Below are 21,526 nucleotides of genomic sequence, written 5' to 3' on the forward strand. Positions count from 1 at the left end.
CTGTGACTGCAATGCTATTACCCTCATTACCCAACTGAATATAATAGATGATTAGCAGGTCAACAGAGAAATGTCCACTTTGTTATCAATTCAAACATTTGAACAGTCCAATGCTTCCTAGATATGACAGCACAAGTATCTGTTACCATTCTGTTGAATGCATTTTAAATCTGCATGAAAGGGGATGAAAGTCAGGCTATAAAAGGAGAACTTACAGGTGTCAGTGTCAGATTTAGAGCAGCAGATTTGATTTGAAATCTTTTAACACTCTATGTTGCTTCATCATTTTGCAGCGGAGACTTTGGTTCCACCATGTTTTTGAAAAGAAACACCCGGCTGCTGGTTGTTCTACTCTGTTTTCTGACCTTGTGGTGCAAGTCGACCAGCGCAGGCTCCAGTTTCCTCAGCCCTTCACACAAACCTCCGGTAAGATGCTTTCTGGGGCTTATTGTGAAACAACAGTTAAAAATAGAAAAGCGAATCCTCCCATGAGCTTCACTTTCAACATTACTCAATATACCATAATGTAGGACTTGTTATTTGTTTGTTTTAAACTGATCTTCCAGATATCAATATTTTACTTGTTCAGTTTTCAGCCTTACAATGTTCCAAGTGTATCTAAACTCCTGCCACTGAATCCACTCTTTGATTTCCAGCAAGTTTCAAAATATTATCTGTTAATGAGTAAATTTGTGCTGAGAATGGTGTTATGACTAAAAGGTATTGTTTTCTATCATTTCATGGATGTGGTTCTAAATTTGTCAGCTGGAGTCAAAAGCTGTGATATGGATAGTGCAATCATAGCTAGAACTTCAGATACAGTGACTGCATTGTGTTCTCCAGTGTAGCTGTATTCGTTACAATCATGATATATCTGGTTTAAACACAGAAGGGGAAACCTCCGAGAGCCGGACGCCAAATCACAGAGGAGCAGAATCAACCCACCGAGGAGCATCCCATCACTGTGAGTGGAAAACATCACACTCATGACAACAGCACAGCACCAAAAATCATCCCTGTGTCTTTCTGATCTTAAGCAGGTGAGTGCCCCATTTGAAATTGGCATCACCATGACACCAGAGGACTTTGAGGAGTACGGCGTGTTGCTGCAAGAGATCGTTCAGCGTCTGCTGGGAAACACGGAGGCAGCAGGTACACACACAACCCCCTCTGTAGTTGTTTCCCCCTGGACCAATGCATAGTAAGATAATGAAACTTACAATTTTATAATTTTTAACTATTGTCTCTTTTTGTTTCAGAGAGACCATCTTAACTTTGAATATTATGGACAAGATTGGCAGATTTACCTTTTTATTTCTTTAAATTTCTACTTCATTAGATAGTGATCATTGAAATATGAGTAAAAGTGTCAGTTGCCTTAAAACATTGTTACTCACACTGTTGGTAGTTAATCTGTACAATTAACACATGTTCATCAAGTGAAACTATGAGTAAGTCTATTTTCAGAGCTTTCAACCACATCTCAGTGCCACCATCAGTGATAAAGATGGTTGTTAAAAATAATAAAGAAGTTAATATCAATTCAATATTGATGTATATGAAACTTGAGTTTGAATTAACTTGTCAAACTATGGTTCTCATTCATAAACTTAGTGGTGAGATTTAAGTCTCACATAGGCTTCCATTATTAGGTCACCGTCATCTGACATTTAACACAATTTAATTACTCGTACTCATACCTATATGATGATCTACACCCACTCTGCAGTATGGAATATAACATAAGTCTTTATCTGTCTTCAGAGACTTACTTGTGGTGGTAAAAATAAAGCATCAACTGACATTTCGTCTCCGTCTCATCTCTGAGCAGGTCAAGATTATGGGTGAAATGAGGAATTAGAAAGAGATGGAAGAACAGATTGGTTTGTTTTTTCCCTTTTAATCAGGACACACAATTGACAGAGGCTTCCAGGTCATGGATTTTGTGATAAACCTTTGTATTATGCAGCATTCAGAAATAAAAACAAAGAACATTCATTCACTTTCAAATTGAACTGCATCTTTGAATGAAAACTCTCTCGTTGACTAAGTTTAACTGCATTCTGAGGGTGTCTACCTTTTACCAAGCACAGAGGGAAATGTTGTTGTTTTATTACTGTTGAGAACATTGAATTACTCCCAGAACAAGTCTGCAAAACTTCCTGTTTGAATCTCAGGAAGTAGGTCAAACAACAACACACACACTGTTTTGACGCCCGTGACTGTCCTGCGTTGCACCTTGTCACCTTAATAAGCACTGATATAGAACCGAGAATCAAGAGTGCTCTGTCCTACAAGCTGCAAAGCTGCTAAAACACCTGGAAAAAGAGGCTTTCATTAGCAACCCAGTAAAAAGAGGAACATGTGTATTTTAACACATCCCTCGTTAGACCAGATATACACGAGAGCTCTATTCATCTTCTATTAATCCGCAGATGGCAGACTGGAACTGCCACATCACAAGGCGCCCGGGTGACTCACTGTCAAAATAAAAAGCACTCAAACCAAATGTGAGAGGCGAACACTGTGGAATCGAAGCAGGCTAATGGACCAGTCTCACCACCTCTACCCGTCTTCAGTAACAAATCAGCTTTGCCCAAGGCAAGAATTACACATGCTCACTGTGTTTTGGAATATAAGACAAGATGGTGAATCTTATCTTTACTCTTTTCACTTCACATGTTCATGTGCTCTTGAATCAGTATTTATGTTAATAAGAACGTAAATAAAATACAATGAAAGCACTAAGGATTTAAGGCCTTTAATGTATCTGCACTGCATCAAATCAAACTACGCCGAGAGCAGATAACTCAAACATACAGTCACATTTCAACAAGGCAGAGCAACACACCGAGAACACAAATTAAAACTAGAACTTCTTATTAATTAATTTCTTCAATGAACAACCACAAAATATAAATCAGATAAACAATAATGTACAGTATCTCTGTCAGACACGTTCAGGCATTTTTTTTAATTTTATTTTGTGAAATATTCAGACTGCTCCTCCACACAGCAACATCTCTCTATCAGAGGATTTATAAATCTTGAACAAAAAGCCACATAAAAAATGTTTATGTGTCACAAACCAGTTGCAGAGTCGCTGATTGCTATCTGGCCCATCGTGTCTGATGATCAGATTCCGTACAGTTGAGTGGTGTTGTTTCGGACCGTGGAGAGGACGGTGGCCATGTCTTCTCCCTTCAACAGGCTCAGCTCCTGCAGAGTGTGGATGCCCATTCCAGGATGTGAAAACCAACAGACAGCTTTACTCACCTGTTAACAGTGAGACACACTCATATGTATGCAGTCATAATTTACTCCCCGGTTTAAATGTAGCAGTGGTGTTGATTCATCCAGAAGTTTTTGGTTAATAGGTGGCAACAGTTGAATTTATTATTATTATAATATCAATATATCTTGTCTCTGTCGCTTCTTGGTATTTTGAAAGAAAATTAAAACAATCATGGGCTACAACTAAAACCAAGACTAACGCACAAATGTCTTTAAGCATGTTAGTAGCATCTAATGACAAAATTAAATAATTTACAGTTATAAATAATATTAACAGTTGGGGAAAAGCCTATTAATTATAAATGACACTGAAGCAGTGTTTAGGTTTTTCTATGGCCTTAATATAAACAGACCTGTCTTGGCAGGAAGTACGGTGCATCTGTCTCCAACACAATGCGGTCCAGAGGGATCCGGCGGACAGCATTTCGGGCCTCGGTGGCACTGGAGTACGTGATCAAGGCTGTGAAGCCCACGTATAAGTTGGGGAACTCTGTCAGGAAGGGCTCGATCACTGGATAACTGTTTGTGAAGCAGTGTCTGGAAACAACGCAAGGAGTCAAGAGAGAAAATTCTCTGATTAAATGTGCAACAGTTAAGGTTATAGAGGGAGATTAATGAATTACATGTCTTAGATGTGGCGGGAAAAAAATGCCAATAAATGATGTCAGAATGGGGTTTGATTCTATAAGGGGGAGGATTATAAATTTAAATGGAACAAAAAATAATTATATATGTACAATAAAATGAGAATAACAAGTCTATTTTCCACAGCACACACCTGTGAATTTTATATTCTCTGGGAACACACTTCTTCATGATGACCAGTAGATCGTCATCTGCGTCTCTGCAGTGGATCACCAGCGGCTTCTTCATGGCCACGGCCAAACGCAGCTGACGCTCAAACACCTTCTCAGAGAAGCAGAGAAACAAAACAAGATGCAAAAAATCATTATTGTACAAAATCATTATTCCATTAAACACAATACAGGTCAGAGTACTTCAAAATTAGAATACATGACCATCTAGGTCAACACAAACTGTTTATTTATATCAATTTGATACATACCTCTTTTTGCCTGGAGGTGTTAGTTGAGTTTTTGTGCGAGTAGTCCAGCCCCATCTCACCAAATGCCACAGCTTTCGGATGTCGCATAGCCATCAGTATGTTGCGTTCTTGGACACTTGAGTATTCCTTGGCAAAGTGGGGGTGGCACCCAAATGCCCCCCATACCATGTCTTCATTCAGCAAACCCTCCCATAGGGCCTCTTTCACCATGATCCGAGGGTTGCAGAAGTCGGCAATACAGCCTCTGTACTCTGAAGGAAAGCTGCTCTGGTACAGCCTTCGAAAACTGCTGAACGGTCCGCGGAAGCCAAGTTTTCCATAGAGCATGTCTATATGGCAGTGTGTGTCTATGAAACCAACCTGATTGTCCAGGTTGGGGGAACTGGTCCACGCAGATTCTGCCCCCAGGGAAAATCTTCTCTTGGGAGTGCCACCATGAGTAAAAGAGTAGGGGGGGTAATGAATGTTAGAACCAGTGTCTGACTGCCTGCGTGTCGTTGATCTTGAGTAAGGTTTGGATATTCCTGTATTTGAGATGAGTGGTAGAGCAAAGGGTTCATTCATGTTGCAGGAGCGGAAAGTCTCAGTCTTTGAAGGGCCAGTGTTTGGTGGCTGCAGCTGCTTAGAGGAGATAAAAACTGTCCTCTGCGGCGATGAGAAAGTCTCAATGTCCTCAGTAGCTGCACTGGTTTCATGAGGGGACATAAAGGGGAAAGGGGACGCAATAGATCCCCGATGTTTAACTGAAGGACTCTGGCGTTGTTGGCCATCAGAAGAGCCCTCCTGATGAGTCATGAAACAACACAAAGAATCTGGGATATATTCCAGAGTAGGGAGGGACGAGTCACAACCATCTTCAGGCTCATTTTCTGTATCTTGAGAAGTGGTCTCGACAAATACAGAGTCCTGAGTAACAGACCTCCCAGGTGAGTCCTCTCCTTCCAGCACAACACGCTGTAAAACATAAAGAAATAGAGGAAAACATTACAAACTAGAATGGCACTCAGTAGAGCCATTCCTTCTGATAAGGCCCATCAGTCGCCTTAAATTCAATCAAGCTGCATCAAAGGGTAAACACGTCTCTTACACATGCCTGCTTATTTTTTATTTTAAATCAAGATCCATGAATTAAATATTGAATCAAATATTTTTGTCACTAAATGATCAAAACAAAGCTATAAGAAAAGACAGGTCACTAAGTGTTGGTTGACTTACCCGTTCAGTTGTTTTCAGATCAGAGCTGTCACCTCGGGTCTCTGTGTCCTCCCACATCTCAGGGGGGGGGAACCAGTTGTCTTTGGATTTTGCGCTGTTAATATCAACAACAGTTCTCTCAAGTGATGCCGGACTCTGCACTTCAGTCTTCACTGGTGAAGGCACAAGTGGCAAAGACACTTCAGTCTTTGGGATGTTAGAAGGGCTGCGTCTTGCATTTGTGCCGTCAAGAGCAGCTAACATTGCCATCCTGTAGATGGCCTCTGATCCCTCTTGGGACGTCCTCTCCCTCTTCTTCAGGATAAATGAGTGTGATGGAGGTGGTGACACCTGCTGGTCGTCAGTGGATTTCAGCTGCTTGGGTGAGTTGCCCATAGGTTTTTGCTGATGGTTTATGTGCGACAGGAAAAATCAACACGTCATTTCTGAACATAATGCATGAGAAAGCACATAGGAGTCAATGGGTAGAGCAAAATTTCAAGTAAAGATTTACCTTTGAAGTAGTGAATGTCTCATAATTTCTTCTGGACAGCTTCCTCAGCTTATCTTTTCCCACAGAGGGAACACTTTTATCCAGCACCTCTGCTTTTCTCTTGGGGGTGTCCAGACTTAGTGCTTTAAAGGCCTCAGGTCCTGGAGAGTCACTGTGGGATGAAGTGTTTGAATCTTCATCTGGCGACATATTCCTGCGCGATGGTGTGGCTGAGCAAGCTTCTCTCCTCTCAAGATCTGCGGGTGAGGTGGCTGCTTTTCGTCGCCACTTGAACGTCAACTTCTTTCTGCTACTGTCCATGTTTATGTTCCTAATTAAATATAAAAACAAAAATGAAATGAATTAACAGTTCTGTATGACCATCAGGCATTTCCTGTAAGACTGTGCATTTGCTGATTTTGTTAGTGTTCACAATCTGCAGCATCTGTAACGTTTGTTGATCATCATGGGTCCGGCTTTATTTCCTAATCCCTAAAGCCTTATAACACCAATATTTGTATTAACTGACCATGGCTACAGGGTCATTCCGTGCCAAATCATCATACCTTTAGTCCACACCATCACAGATTTTGATAAAAATCTGGATTCCACCCATGTTATATTTCTTTGAGCAGACTATCTAGAGGCCTGGGAACCCATCAACAGAGTCGTACTTTGTTATTTTGCATGTGCCTGACCATGCACTGATGACTATCTGCTGTTCAACAACATTGGAAGGAGTTACTGATGTGATGACGAAACTTCCTTGAGGTCTTGATGACATTACAGGCTAACTTTCACCAACTTCAATAATTGTAAGATACAATTGTAGAGCTAAAATATAAAATAAAAAAATCTGAGCAATGTCTCCATAACTGAAATAAAAAAGGGATATAGTTTCTCATATGACCACATTTCATTAGGGTCTCTGTCATGGACTGACACAGGGCTGGGAGATATGGCCCAAAATTACGTAAAAGCAAAAAATGTTATGTCACTTGATATCAATAATGATCACAATAAATGTCACATTATTAGTTTCAAAGCAGATTTTTGCTCCAGAGAGAGGGTTGTGATTTTAAACTGTTCTTTAGTAGCAGACAATGACAAAGAGAAAAACATTTTACACATCTGAACCAGATCAATTATGTGTTACACCTCTTCACTGTGCTAATATTGATATATTATAAATAATAGTCTTTTTGCTATGGGTCACATTTGTTTTCTAATGCTTATTGTTATATTGCCCAGGCCTAGAATGACCCCTACACTCCACAGCATGTGATTAGCCCCAGGGCTGCTTTATCAGATGAACACCACAATGGTGTCCATCCATTTTAAAATAAAATTTAAATGTAAAACTGTAAAACTTTGGGCCTGAGATGCAGCAGAACATTGGTCTGACACACCGGAGACCAATGAGACCGTTAGCTTTAGCTTAGCATCTCTACTCTAGCCAATCAACTGGCTAACTGCTAGCATTAGCCGTTTTTTCCACGTGCTTCAAAAAGCAGCTCAGGGAGTAAATACCGGAGTTGGCTCATGTCAGAAGCGTAAAGGAGACTTTACACGTATTCATCACACTCACACCTCACTAGTTAGGTTTCATACATGGATATAACGAACAGTTGGTGATGAAGAGCAGTGGAGTTACCTCTCAGGTGCAGCAGGTGCGTCACAGTGACGAAGAGGAGCTTCCTGACGGCGGATCAGTCAACGCGTCTCTGTCCGGGAGCCTCAACAACTTTGAGCTGATTAAGTTTCTGAACAAAAACAACACAGGAAAACCTGTCTTGGATTGATTAATAAATATATGGAAGACCATACGTCCATATTGAATAAATAGATAAACACATAGCTAACTAGATAAAGAAAGAAATAGTTTGTCCTGTGAGTCTGTCCAAATCCATCATAAATCATTTATTGAGATATAAAATGAAATATAAAGTACTAACTGAAGTACTGAGCATATTGATGTGAGTATTTACAATATTACACAGTTTAATCACAACTTGAGTTATGTCCTGCTCTTTCAGATATGATTTAAGTGATGATGGTCATGTGTTTTGTGTGTTTTTTTAAAAATCAATCTTGCCCATTTATATCATAGTTATTGTGTATCTCAGTCCTGCTTGACTACGTCCATCATTGTGACACAGACATTCAAAAATGTCTGTGTCACAATGTTGTTTTTCACATGATCCAACTCAGCATATAATCCGTCATGGTGGCATTTATCGTTTGATTTATGGTTTTATTTTATTTTATATATTTTTTATAGAGCACTTTTCAAAAATCTAAGTTACAAGGTGCTCTACAAGGGCAGCAACATAAAACAAAATTAAGGAGTGACAAATGTTTACAGACTATATTTATTTGAAAGAACTCTAAAAGACCTTCAATTATTTTTAAGAATAAAATTCGATATAATAGAATTCAAATTCAGGTAAAATCAGGAAAGGGTCTCCAATGAAAGTATGTTTTAACAAGGGATTTAAAAGAGATCACTAACACACATGAACTAGTGGCCCATCATGCCCTATATGCCAAAAGCTACACATAGTGCGTCTATTATCATAATAATAATAATAATAGGAATAAATTAATTTCTGCAGGAAAATAACCTTGCAGCTCACAGTGATTGGTCAGACACTGTATGCTCCCATTGATATGTTCATAGTTTTTAGCATACAGTAGATATACCACACATTTTATATGTAAATAATTATAAACACATTATTGCAGGGACTCTGAATTTTTTTATTTGCACGTATATTCTTTCAAACTGACAACAAGCACATCACTCTTCAGAAAGCAAAAACTGCATCTTGACAGCTTTTTAACTGTGTTCATCTTTGGTAGAGTGTAGATTCATCGTAATAACCTCAGAGTGGAATCATCTGGTTCATTTAAGTCATTTAAGCAAATCTACACAGAAGATTTAAAGAATCTGAGTGACCCTCATCAGACTTTTGGTAATCCCAAAAAGGTCTTGTAGGCACCGAAGCTGTATCCTTTACCTGTAAAGAAGGAATAAAGATGCATCTGTGTTCTGGCCATGGAATAAGGGACGCACGTTACTCTATTCTGTACAATGCAAGATGCATAGTCCTTTATAAACACTGCTAGTGACACACGTTCAGAAGTCTATAATCTATTTTATGAAATACAGAGCATGGTGATTATTACATATATACTGTAGATGCAGCAGATTTTGATCATGGCACTCAATCACTAAGCCCACTCGAAAATGAGTATAATAGGATAAAATACAAAGGTCTGTCCTGCTGTTCACAACAATGCACCAGTGCTTACAGCACAGCTTACAGCAATTAACTGTAAGCTGCAAAACCTTGAGTGTACAGGGGGAATGCTGAGCAGCCGCATCAGGAATAGGATATGTATGGGTCTCACTCACATATGAATATGCACGTCACGCATTCCCCTATAAGTGATACACGCTCTGTATATCTGACACATTGCAGTCAAAGCTTGGATCATCACTTACAAGTTGGAGCCTTCCTCTCCACGATCCAGTAGCAGAATCCCATCCTGGCTCGGTTATTGAACACGTTGCTGTACTGGGGCATGTTTTGAGGTGAGGTTTTTTTATGGTTGATGCCTACAGAGGACCATGTGATAGTGAAACGCGCAGGGAAGCAAATAAAACTGAAATATTTAGACTCTTGTTAATGTGGGACCTACCGTAGGCTCGCACCGTGGAGGGGATGTGAACAAGAGCTGCAGGTTCGTCCCGAGTCAGAGCAGGTAACAGGCTGCTGGTAGTGTTGTTTGATTCATACACTAGGGTATATAATAAAACCAATTTAAAGACAAATGTTCCTTTGTAACATGCAGTCTATCCAGAGCTCTGTTTGTACTGGGCTCCAGTTTTATTTGATTACCTCCACCAAGGATGTTATGTTTTCACCCCGGATCATTGAATTGTTAGATTTTTCAGCAGAATTATACAAAAACTACTGAATGGATTTTGAAGAAACTTAGTAAATGGATGGGATATGGGCAGAGAAAAAAAGGCATACAGTTTTGACGAAGATTGAGACAAAGAGGTGGAACACTTTCTTTAACATTTTGAATAGTGCTTTTTTAAATGAAAACAATCAAATCTATTTAAAGGACTGATATCTCTGGGTGTGAGTATTTGGGTTGATTGAATTTAAGGGGACTGGCATTGGTGGAGGTTTGTGCTCTACTGTGTCTGTTAATAGGATCATTTGTACAAACCTGTGTCCTTCAGCAAGGCAGCTGGGACTGATGTAAGACAACCTGGTACCTATAGGTGGGGATAACATCACATAGTATCACATGAATACAAAGTAGGTTATGTTTTTGTTATTAATAAACCTTGAATGTTGAGTCCAAACGTAGGAAACGTTTTTTTCTTCAATTTATCTTACCATTGTTTTCATTTTGCTCCAGTGATCTGTCTGGAGATGTGGAAACATCACTGGGTGACTCCTTGGCCAGAAAGTCAAACTGCAGTTAAAAAGAGAAGGATCATTAGCATCAGTTAGCCTCAGTTCACTCTGTTGAACTTGAGTCACATCATCCACAAACACTGGATCTATAAACGTGTGTGAGACAGTGAACAAACACTTACTGCTCTCGCCTGAAACGACTCGAGTCCCATGTTTTTTTCTTTTCCTGCATGTTTTTATTAATACTGCACTCGGTTCCCGTCGTCTCACACACACACAAACAAAGATGGGTTTTGTTACGTTGTCGCTTAGCAACATGTTTTGCAACAGTACCCCTGCTGCGAAAAGCCGGAGAACTTCATGTGCTTGATATCGGTGAATTACAAAGATTACAGCAAAGAAATGACCATAGATTGTTCAATAAAAATCTACTTCTTGTTTTTGACATCACTAAGTTATTTCTAAATCATCAATCAGCAGATAAATTGATAAAACACACTGCTGAATATTCAACTATAAGCCACCTCGGGTATCTGATAATATGTTGTGTGTTCAATTCAATTTCAGTTATATTTATAATTTCGCAAATCCTAATATACATTATCTCAAAGCACTTTACATAGAAGGTGAAGACCTTAAAAATTATAGAGAAACCCAACAGTTCCCACAGTGATAGAGCGCTTTGGCAACAGTGGAGGCAGAAAACTCCCTCATTTACTGGAAGAAACCTCAAGCAGAACCAGACTCAATGAGGGCGGCCATCTGCCTCGACCAGTTGTGGTGAGCAGAGAAAATCCAAAGTCTGAGTCAGGCTTTGGTCATTAGACTCTAATCTTTTAACTGTGTTCCTGTATTTTTCACAAAATAAACAGATGTAATAGTTTTTCCATGTTTTAATCAACTCTAAGAAATGATGTCAGTTTCATGATTTTGTTTTAAGGGTTGAGCAAATAACTAAAATAAATACTCTTCACAGCATGTGCCCACCAGTAAGAATATATTTCATTTATACACAAATAAACAATTTAAGTCTCCATAGAAGAACAATAGAGGAAAAGGAACACAAAGTAGACAAAAACTAAAATATAAGCCCCTCGCCGACAGGGTTTCACAGCGAAATCTTTAAAACTTGAAGACAATTTGAATTTTTTTTTTTCCATAGGAAATTAGCTGCAAGACCACATTGTAGAAGAGACTCCCCCCGTTCATTTAAAGTGTAAAAGCTAAAGATTTTTTCTCTTTACAGCTCAGATAACAAAACAGCGTGTTTTCTAAGGGGAGTTTTGAAGTAAGCTGGTATGACCAGTCATCCCCTATAAGAATATTACAGCCTCTGCACATTTGAGATACTCTAAGTTATTAGACCTGGTCAGCATGACAATGGGTGCAACAACGGGGGGGGGGTGGTTAGATGTACAAAACTTTAAGAACCAATAAGAATGAGGTCAGTGAAGTACAGTACTAACAGGAGAGTGGAGCTCTTGGTCAAACAGTTGGTCCACACTCACATAATCCTGAACACATCTGTGTGGCTGGACTGAAGGGGGCGTTTCACAACATACTTTCTATTCTCCCTAAATTGTGAACAAAGACTCACCTCTAATTGATTGATTCCATGAAAAAATATTCTTGTAAATTAAATAGGATTTTTGTTTAAGGAGTTAACGTAAGACAATATGCAAGTATATGGCAATATAAAGTAGAGCATAACACAAAGAGATGGCTAGAAATTCCCCATTTCTTAAGTGGCCATTTAGAAATAAACATTGAAATCCTTAGACAACATTTTAGAGAACAAACAGGGCTCTTCCACAGAGGACACTGTCACCACTTTATATACAAGCTCCACTTACTGAGAGGAAAAAGCTACTTATAGTTTATTGCTGCTGAGGAAGACATTTGCTAAAGCCACTGAGTGAAGATGACAAACAGGCAGCAGATCAAACAAAGTCTAACCTAAAGAAAATATATCCATTTTATCTCGTTTTTTATTTTGCCTTTCCGATTACGTTTAATATGGATTTGCTGCCCAAAATTCAACAATGTCCCTCCAGTTTCATGTCTCATTCCTCCTGGCCTTGGATCCTCTCCAGTAGATGCTGCTCTACTCGCTGGTTCATGCGGTGCAGGTCTTTCAGCACACTGGGTCGATCTTCCAGTTCTTCATGGAGACACCGCGCTATTTCCAACCTCCTGTAGTCTTCGGGTCGCACGAGACGCCGAATTACCTGAACAGCACGATCCTTGAGGCTGTAAACTGTGTAAACCAAATCACATTTTTGGAATATGTCAAGTAAAGATCTCTTTTTATATATTTCCTTTCAAATTACTGAATAACAAAAGTGACAGAAGAATTTAGTGGATTACAGTAAAGCAAATGTCAATTGTTCATAGAAATATAGCAGGATTACAAATAATTTTGAATAACCGTGTTTGGTTTCAATCACCACAATGCACAGATACAGGCTTAATAATTTACACACCGTCTTTCATCTTCCATACTGCACTACCAGTTACTGTAGGAACAGTAACTGGTCACTACGGCACCTGACTTGCTGTGTTTTATTTAGGTAGAATCCCTTTTCAATGAAGATACATTATTTGAGGTACATATGCTATAATTTCTATTTAAATTTCATTTGTGGATGAATGACATGCTTTTTCTTTCTGTGCCAACTGACAGGCAGAACATAAGCTTGTTTTTCTGCTTTACAAATGTCAAAAAACGCTGCAGAAGGATTCAGAGAAAATCTTTCACAGCAAGATTATCCTATGTACCTGAGTTTATGTAAGAGATTACAGGAGCATTTTAACATAATTTTGTAATGTTTCCAGCGCAACAAGCCAAATGCCCTTCGCCTTTTTTTCCTTTTAGTGTGTCCTAAGACAATTCTAGGTAAAACTACATGTACCTTCATGAGTAGATACACTGTATTTACCTCCTGCCTAAGTGTGCTTAGACACAGTTTAAAGTGGAATTGCCTTATTATACAAATGGACTCTGATCACTAATATTTTAAGGTCACTGGTTTAATCTCACCTGGTAGGGTGATATTAGCAAATGTAGCATCTCCCCCCTCTGCTGGTTTAGGAAGGAACAGCTCTTTGCTGTTCACCCTCAGAGGATCACCTGTCTCTGCATCTCTGAACATCCACGGGTGACCTGGAGGAACATGCACGTCAGACATTAAAAACGATCATGCACAGCTCACTGGTGGTATCACTTCACTGACAACAGGCAAATGGATTATTTAAACTCCAAATCAAAACATCAAGTGTTGAATTAAATGGTGCATGTCCCACAGACTGATTGGTGACTTTGTTGGTTATATTACTGTTGTTGGTGCTGAGAAAACATCCTGAGATATCTGAACAAACTTCATCTTGGGGAGTAACATGTTCATGTCCACAAATCAAGATGTAGTGATATATTAGATATTATATTAATGGTGCTTCTGCTGTAGTCTTGGCTTTTGTATACAAACACCAACATGAGCTGTCCCTGTTCCTAGGAGACGTAGCACACGTGTACAGTTATTCAAACACTTGTGATGGTGGAAAAGCTGCTTTACCAACAAACGTGGACATTCTCCGTCCAGTCCCGGGCTGTAAGTCATCGTAGCTCTGAGCGTGGCCCTGGTAGTCTATCCACAGCGGTCGGACCACACGGGCCGTGCGGTTACAGAACACGGCGCTGATCTGTATCCGTGTGTTCAGGGATCGAACCAGGGGCAGAGTCTGATCCCCTTCCTCAGGCATCAGTGGCTACTTTACCGCTGAACCGTGAGCGCAGCGAGAATTAGCCCTGAAGCTAACGTTAGCTAGCAGCTAGCTAGCAAGATATTCATAAACGAAGACTGTGTTCGGCCGCGGAAGTTGACGAATTTATCAGAAGCGTAAAACAAAGTCAGTCCGAGTGCGTTAGATCGTTTATAAAACCAGTAAACGGTGACGTGTTCATGATAGCACCGCAGCAAAAGTCTCCACTTCTCCTCAACTATCTTGTTTACATTCTCTCTTCCGGTTGGAAATGGGACGTCAAACTATTCTGTACTGTGATTGGCCGAGAAAGGCATGACGACATCGGGACAAGACATGGTCTCAGACAATTTAATATATAAAAATATGTACAGTCTATAGATGTCACAATCAATTAAGCAAAGTTATCGATAATTAATACATCGATCACCAAAGCTAAACAGAGCATGGTCTGATAAAAACTGTTTTTTTTCAGCTTGTGGAGACATTCATCCATTAAACCTGCAGATGGGAATATTAATGTTTACTATATGTTTACAACAGATTTTCGCATAGAAAAAATTGTCCATTGGTGAAAAAGAGAATATTCTGCTGGAGGAGAATCCAAATGACCTTTTCTGATAATAATAATTAATGCTTTGTAGATTATTATTTTATATACAAAACCTGCAGTGTGACATGTTATTGGGTGTAATAAAAAAATGTTAATATTATACTGCCAATATAATTAAAGGTAGTCAAAATGATCCCGACGTATACCTGCAACTATATTAAGTTGGCACCTTCCAATGGGGAAATATAATATGTAATAGCTTCACTGATAGTGGTCATTCCATTGCATAACTTTTATCCCATCTGTAATTACTCATATAGGTCTTAGTGGTAGTGGAAAATCTCCCCTCCTCGTCCGTTTATTAGTCTGGAGCTTTCAATCATGTCACTTGAGCACATTGACAGGCTTTGGGTTATTTAAAACTTATAATTAAAGAAACGTCAGACTTTGGAATTCCAACTCTTCCCAGTACATGGAAGCTCCACCCAGTTTCATCCTCACATAAAAGCCAGGGGCACAGCTGGAGAGACCTTCCTGAGCCCGACCTCCCTCCTCTCCGGAGTTTATCCCCAACCTGAACTCCATCTCAACAACAATTTACTCTCAACTGTAGGTGGACATATTCTTAATCTAAAGGTAGGTAGAAATAAAATACCTTGGTGACCAAAGCTTTTTAAGTATGTTGATTGGCTCTCTTAGTTACCAATACTTTTCATCAGAATGAAAAGTGTCATTCATTATTGAACACTTGTGTATTATTTTTTGGAACCGTGTCAGATTTCCATGTAATGGATCTATTTGTTCTTTAGTTCCCACAGAGTGTCTCAGCCCGCTGGCAGCTCTGATCTCTCCACACCACCCGGGCACGATGTGTCCTCTGAATGACAGCGGCTCTGTGGGCGCGCAGGACCTGGCGCGGGATGAGAGTTTGGCCGTAGTGGAGATCGCTCTGCTCAGCGTCATCTTCGTCTGCGCCTCCATCCTCAACACCTCCGTGCTCGTCGGCCTCTGGAGACAGCGCAAACAGATGTCCCGGATGCGCGTCTTCGTGTTCCACCTGTGCCTCGCGGACATGGTGGTCGCCTTCTTCCAGGTGTGTCCGCAGCTCATGTGGGACATCACGGACAGATTCGTGGGGCCGGACCTGGTGTGTCGCCTGGTGAAGTACCTGCAGGTCCTGGGCATGTTCTCATCCACCTACATGATTGTGGTGATGACGGTGGACAGGTACCAAGCTGTGTGCAACCCGATGGTGAAGTTCCAGCGCTCCCGCACAAAACTGAACATCCCCGTGTGCGTCGCCTGGGGCGTCTCTCTGCTGGGCAGCCTGCCGCAGGTTTTCATCTTCTCACAGGTCGAGGTGGCACCCGGTGTGTTTGACTGCTGGGCGAAATTCGTCCAGCCGTGGGGACTGCAGACTTACATAACCTGGACCACGCTGGTCATTTTTGTTTTACCCGTCATTACGATTGTTTTTTGCCAAGTGCGCATCTGCCAGGCCATCCAGATCAACCTGTACCAAAAGACCCAGCAGCGGCTAGGTCTCCCTCTGCCATCCAGAGCCAGCGGTGTGGCCGGTATGTCCAGAGCCAGAGTCAAGACGTTGAAGATGACAGTGTTTATCGTGCTGGCTTATATTGTCTGCTGGGCTCCCTTCTTCACTGTCCAGCTCTGGTCCGCCTGGGACACACATGCACCAAAAGAAAGTAAGTCATGAAACTATTCGGACTGGTTTCTCTGTTTCATTGTTTTTTATTGTGTCATTTGCTTTGGGGGTTCTTCCTGACCCTTGTTAACTGTAAAGCTGGGGCCCCGGCGCGCTCTCGTATGTGCGTAATTACGCACAAAATCCACAACTCCGTAATAAGTATCAAATTGTTCTTCTTTGCAACGTTGTGACACTTTGCGATTCTCCTCTTCTTCCAGCTGCGATTTTCACCATCCTGATGTTGCTGGCCAGTCTGAACAGCTGCGCGAACCCCTGCATCTACCTTGTGTTCAGCGACCAGTTTCCCAAAAGGCTGGTCACACTCATGTGTCAGCGACAGTCCAACGGCGATTCAATGCACGACGAGTCGACGCTGGTCAGCACATTGTACATGAGCTTCAAAAATGTCTCCGAGCCCAAATAAGGACAACAAGTCTAGAAAAGGGGGGGGGGGATCCTGCATTGAAACGTGTACGTCCTGCAGAGCATCTGAACTTTCTGTTCTTCTGAACTGAAAATGTGAGGACAGGACGAAATGAGTCTCTCTGGGTCTTTGACATGTAAAGATGGTTTGTCATTGAAGTAGTCACCACAAGACAGAATTGGGCTCTTCATGAATGAAAACTGTGCTCCAGGTGTTGGAGGTTGACAGAATTCAAAAGCAAGTTGGACACTGAGGTTCTGTACATCCTTCTTTGTCTTGGAGCGTTAATCACGTTAAGACTTTGACAGTTCTTTTGTTCTGTAAAAATATTCTTCACATTTAACAGAAGCTCCATAAAGACTTTCATGTTCCCACAGATTCAGTCAGTGAGTAAAGTATGAAGAATCTAGGTGTGTTTAAGTGTATTGTTATTTTTTGTCTCTGCAAATCTGGCATTTTGCATGAGGGGAATTAAGAGCAAAATACCAGTTCATACACTACAGGACATTAAAATATACCACAGTCCTTTGAGTTGAGTTCACATAAGACACATTCCGCGTTTGAAACGCGAAATGTGTCCGCCTCAAAGAAGCTGTAAAATAAGAACTGTATATTTAAAAAGCTGTGAATTACATTTGTCACTTTGATAAATATTTTCTCTCTCTTAAAAGAACACGGTCGCTCACTGAGTGATGGTATTTGTACAATATTGTTTATGCTATAACCAACAAAAGAAAGCTAATGTGTAGTAAAATCATATTCTCACTAATGCGTTGTCTCATTTACTTGTGTTTAAAAAGATTCCAAAAGTCTGAGACCACATTCACACGAATGAGAAAGTGGTCTCAGCCTTTTGGCCCTTAACGTATATTGTAAATAAATGATGTACATGTATATACACCATTTGTTTATATGTCAAAGTGAGAGCAGATTTATGAGAATAACATTCAAAGACTGTTCAGCAAACTGGTTGTTTGCAATGAGACACCTGAGCTTTATCTGTAATATTCTCACTTAAAAAAGGATTTTCTTCATCTTATCATTGTTACGTATGGAAAAGATACTAGCCAGACTCCAGCCTGGTGTAGATGGTATGTGCCCTAGCTGCTTGACAACGCTGAGACTAAGCATGATGGTGTTACACAACATGTCCTGTTTCACTTCAGCCACATCTTGGTGAGTATACAGTTCAGAGTAAAAAGGTTTTTATCAAGGTCAAACATTTTGATTCTGATCAAGACTTTCAGTCAAACCTGAAAATCAGCCCATGAAAATCATTTTCTTTCTGCCATTATTTTGTGGAATTGGGAAACTAATGCTCTGTAATTAGATCAGACTGGAGGCAGGTCATTTGTGTCTGTGTCAAAGTGATAGAGTGAATAATTCTAACAGTGGAAGTGAGCAGAACTAATGGAAAGGTGTGTGTTAGTTTTACTGAGGCCGATTCAGTCGATGTATTTTACTCAGTGCTTTGACCTTCATGACAACACCCGAAGGTTGTTAATGCTTTCTCTCCACAGAATCCAGTCGTGCTACTGTTTCTTCGTCATCGTTTCTAAGTGTCACCCGTTGTAGGTGCTTGGATTTATTTCCCAATGAAACTTTTCAGCATCTTCATGATTATTATTGATCAAATATCAAAATAATCAGCCGCATGATTACACCATGTTAAGAGGAATGCTTTTTATCCACATGCAAGTCCAAGCTCTTGTCTAGTTTTAGCATTAAACGGGTAAACAACTGGTAAATAATTGAAGTTGTTGCACCAGCAGGTTTCTGTCAGTGTAAGTGAGTGACAAAGTTTCTGTCCACGAAGAAACCACCCTTTGTTTTCTGGCAACATCTAATCTGCCTCCTGTTGCAGGGACATTGATCAGCAGAAGAAGTGCTGTCGTAAATAAAATGAAGTCAAGCTTTTCAGTGTTCCACTCTAGCTTTTCTGAATGATTCTCTCTTTTCTCCAGATGTATTATATTATCTAATTCCACATGTCAACCATTGGGTGTTTCTCAGATTTCTGGATGGTAGAGAGGATATAGATCTCCTTCATTCTATCTGACTCAACCACCAACATTCAGCACACCGTGAGTTGCACCCAATCAAACATCACACATTTTTACCTCCAGGCCTCTCAGGATATTAATCCAGCCATGCACGGATTGTTTTTGAAAGAAAACTAAGTAAAGTGAAAAGCTTAAAATATTAAAGTTGAGTCACTGAAATTATTTCCTAAAACGTTTGTGTTGTCTACTGCCACTGTTTACTCTTGTCTTGACCAAACAGAGAGCGGAACAGACTCGGCCATGAACAGCCTGTTGTGCTCATGTCCTCATCAGACCCATGTGCTCACATGGACACATCAACCTAAAGACTTTCCACTGTTCCCGACGGCACTAATGAACGTAATTATAGTTAATGCCAGCAGAGAACATGAAAAGACATGAGTGGATATGTACGTTCTAGAATCAAAAAACATCTTAATCGACTACAAGCCACGTCATCCCTGTTTCAAGTACTGCTCTGGATTAGATCCTGCTTTAGAGAAAACTAGCCTTTTCACCAGAGTGTCACATTTAACATTGGCTGCTACAATTACCGGATTTCTGGTAATAATGTTCCAGCAGATCTTTAGATAGCTCGTTCCTGCGTAACTTATAGAAATGATTCAATTCAGCCTCAGGTCCAATTACTCGAAAGCCCACCCTCCTTAAAAAGATTCAAAGATGAGTAATTTTTCACATACAGAAGGAAATATGATTACTTCTAATGACAGAGAGAAGAGAGCACACAACTCAAAGACTCCTCTTCAGGATCCTTTCAGTAATTTGATGTAATCTGTGTCCTCCTCAGAGAAAAATATACATTTTACACTGTAACACAAGATTTAAATATAGGTCCAGGATCAAACAAAGACAGTTGTTTGACTGTGTTTATACATAGACATCTTCAGTTGTGATTAAACTGATAAGGACATTACATAAGCCCCAATAATTGTGTTTAAATAAGAAATAATTAACCAGGCAGTTTTCGCAACATGAACACTGACTGTAATTGAATATAAAGGAGAACAATGTGTGCTTGCATCACTTAAACATGCAAAAACACACACACACACACACACACACACACACACATTCACATGGACTAGCGCACTAAATAAATGTGACTAACATCTTATGTCACACATGTGAATGAGGATGTTACAGCCCACAGCAACAACCTCCACCTCAGGTCCACAGTGAAGCAACTGACAGCGTCAACTGATGGAGTTTATATTAAAGAAACATTAAAGAAGATTGCAAGTAGTTTCTACTAGTTTCTACGAGTAAATGAAAGGAGGCCATAGAGAGGGGTACCTGGAAAAGAGAAGTTGCTAATAAAAATAGCTTTAACAAGAAAATGTGGTGGGGCTGACGGTGAGCAATGAGGAGAGCAATGGTTCAACATCGTTTAGGAATTTATTCCACGGTAAAACTGTTAGATCAATTAAAGAAGACATTTAGACAGGTAATAAGAAGAGGGAATGATTTACACAAAACGTGATTTAACCTTGAAACTAGAATGGCACTGAGTAGAGCTCATACCTCCACCAAGGCCTAACAGTCCCCTTAAATTCAACCAAGCTGCACCAAATTTCAAACACTCACAGATATAAGTTCCCGAAACATGATTATTTTTCAACTGATGAAAAACCATATAAACTCTATCTCACACTGTTAAAGAAAGTGATAAAAAAGATCCGGATCTGGATCTGCCCCAAAATTGAATGGGTCCTTCACTGACCCATCCCGCATCCTTACATAAGGTTTTGTGGTAATCCACGCAGTAGTTATTGCATAATCTTAATTACAATCAAACCAACAAACAGATAGGGGTGAAGACATAACCTCCTTGGTGGAGTAATAACTGGAAAAGAGTAGAGTTGGCCAACTCTTGCAAACGGTGTGAACAATCAATATTACAAATACTAATTGCTTCTCCAGTGTGAGGATTTGCTGCTGTGACAAGTAGTTTGAAGGCATCACTTCAGGTTCTTGGAAACTCAATATTAGTTGAGGAATAACTATGAGATAACATGATGACAGTAAAGTTGGTTTTCAAAATAACAGACTAGCAAACACATTTCAGTGAGTAGTTGTTCAAGGTAAAGCACAGATTTAACAGACAATTTAACACATTACAAACAGTTTCATAAAGCAAAAGACATTACTGCAGAGTAGCAGAGAGACATAATGATTTCTGATGCAAAAACAAGTCTAGATCATCACGTACACCAAGCTGATCTGAGAGATGAGAAATCATGTTGCATGCATGTGTTGATGAGCCATAACTATTACTAGAAATGCTGTTGTTGGAGGGATCCTCACGCCCGAGTCTTCAGTGAAGCGCAGTGGTCAACGTGTCTCCTCTCCAGCTCTTAGAGGCTCATTCGACCCTCGCTGTGCCTACATACAAATGATCCTCCATGCACGTGTATGTGCACGAGAGATGATTACAATTCAAACATATGCAGACACAAGAAAGCCCACAAACACAAGAACACACACGTGGAATTAGACATCACAGAACCTTTTACCTGCTTGTCAAATGTAAATT

The 21,526-nt window shown here is 40.1% G+C and overlaps 4 protein-coding genes across 4 annotated transcripts; 2 read left to right on the forward strand and 2 right to left on the reverse strand.

The window, feature by feature from the left end:
* The first annotated feature begins 300 nt into the window (after nucleotides 1–300).
* On the forward strand, nucleotides 301–1,273 carry ghrl (ghrelin/obestatin prepropeptide). The gene is made up of 4 exons (XM_035152524.2): nucleotides 301–426; nucleotides 890–964; nucleotides 1,041–1,152; nucleotides 1,260–1,273. The coding sequence occupies exons 1-4, from the start codon at nucleotides 313–315 to the stop codon at nucleotides 1,271–1,273; spliced, it is 315 nt and encodes a 104-aa protein (XP_035008415.1). The 5' UTR covers nucleotides 301–312.
* A 1,472-nt stretch (nucleotides 1,274–2,745) lies between these two features.
* On the reverse strand, nucleotides 2,746–7,803 carry tatdn2 (TatD DNase domain containing 2). Its single transcript, XM_035152382.2, has 7 exons — nucleotides 7,702–7,803; nucleotides 6,069–6,378; nucleotides 5,576–5,959; nucleotides 4,361–5,314; nucleotides 4,073–4,200; nucleotides 3,648–3,831; nucleotides 2,746–3,276 (listed from the first exon to the last, which is right to left on the reverse strand). The coding sequence occupies exons 2-7, from the start codon at nucleotides 6,366–6,368 to the stop codon at nucleotides 3,136–3,138; spliced, it is 2,091 nt and encodes a 696-aa protein (XP_035008273.2). The 5' UTR covers nucleotides 6,369–6,378; nucleotides 7,702–7,803; the 3' UTR covers nucleotides 2,746–3,135.
* Nucleotides 7,804–11,466: 3,663 nt separating this feature from the next.
* On the reverse strand, nucleotides 11,467–14,524 carry vhl (von Hippel-Lindau tumor suppressor). Its single transcript, XM_035152780.2, has 3 exons — nucleotides 14,059–14,524; nucleotides 13,527–13,649; nucleotides 11,467–12,743 (listed from the first exon to the last, which is right to left on the reverse strand). The coding sequence occupies exons 1-3, from the start codon at nucleotides 14,243–14,245 to the stop codon at nucleotides 12,550–12,552; spliced, it is 504 nt and encodes a 167-aa protein (XP_035008671.1). The 5' UTR covers nucleotides 14,246–14,524; the 3' UTR covers nucleotides 11,467–12,549.
* Nucleotides 14,525–15,666: 1,142 nt separating this feature from the next.
* On the forward strand, nucleotides 15,667–17,132 carry LOC118105247 (vasopressin V2 receptor). The gene is made up of 2 exons (XM_035152779.1): nucleotides 15,667–16,504; nucleotides 16,725–17,132. The coding sequence occupies exons 1-2, from the start codon at nucleotides 15,667–15,669 to the stop codon at nucleotides 16,928–16,930; spliced, it is 1,044 nt and encodes a 347-aa protein (XP_035008670.1). The 3' UTR covers nucleotides 16,931–17,132.
* Nucleotides 17,133–21,526: the final 4,394 nt, after the last annotated feature.

This window comes from Hippoglossus stenolepis, chromosome 3 (assembly GCF_022539355.2).
Source record: "Hippoglossus stenolepis isolate QCI-W04-F060 chromosome 3, HSTE1.2, whole genome shotgun sequence".
In the NCBI taxonomy this organism is placed as follows: Eukaryota; Metazoa; Chordata; class Actinopteri; order Pleuronectiformes; family Pleuronectidae; genus Hippoglossus; species Hippoglossus stenolepis.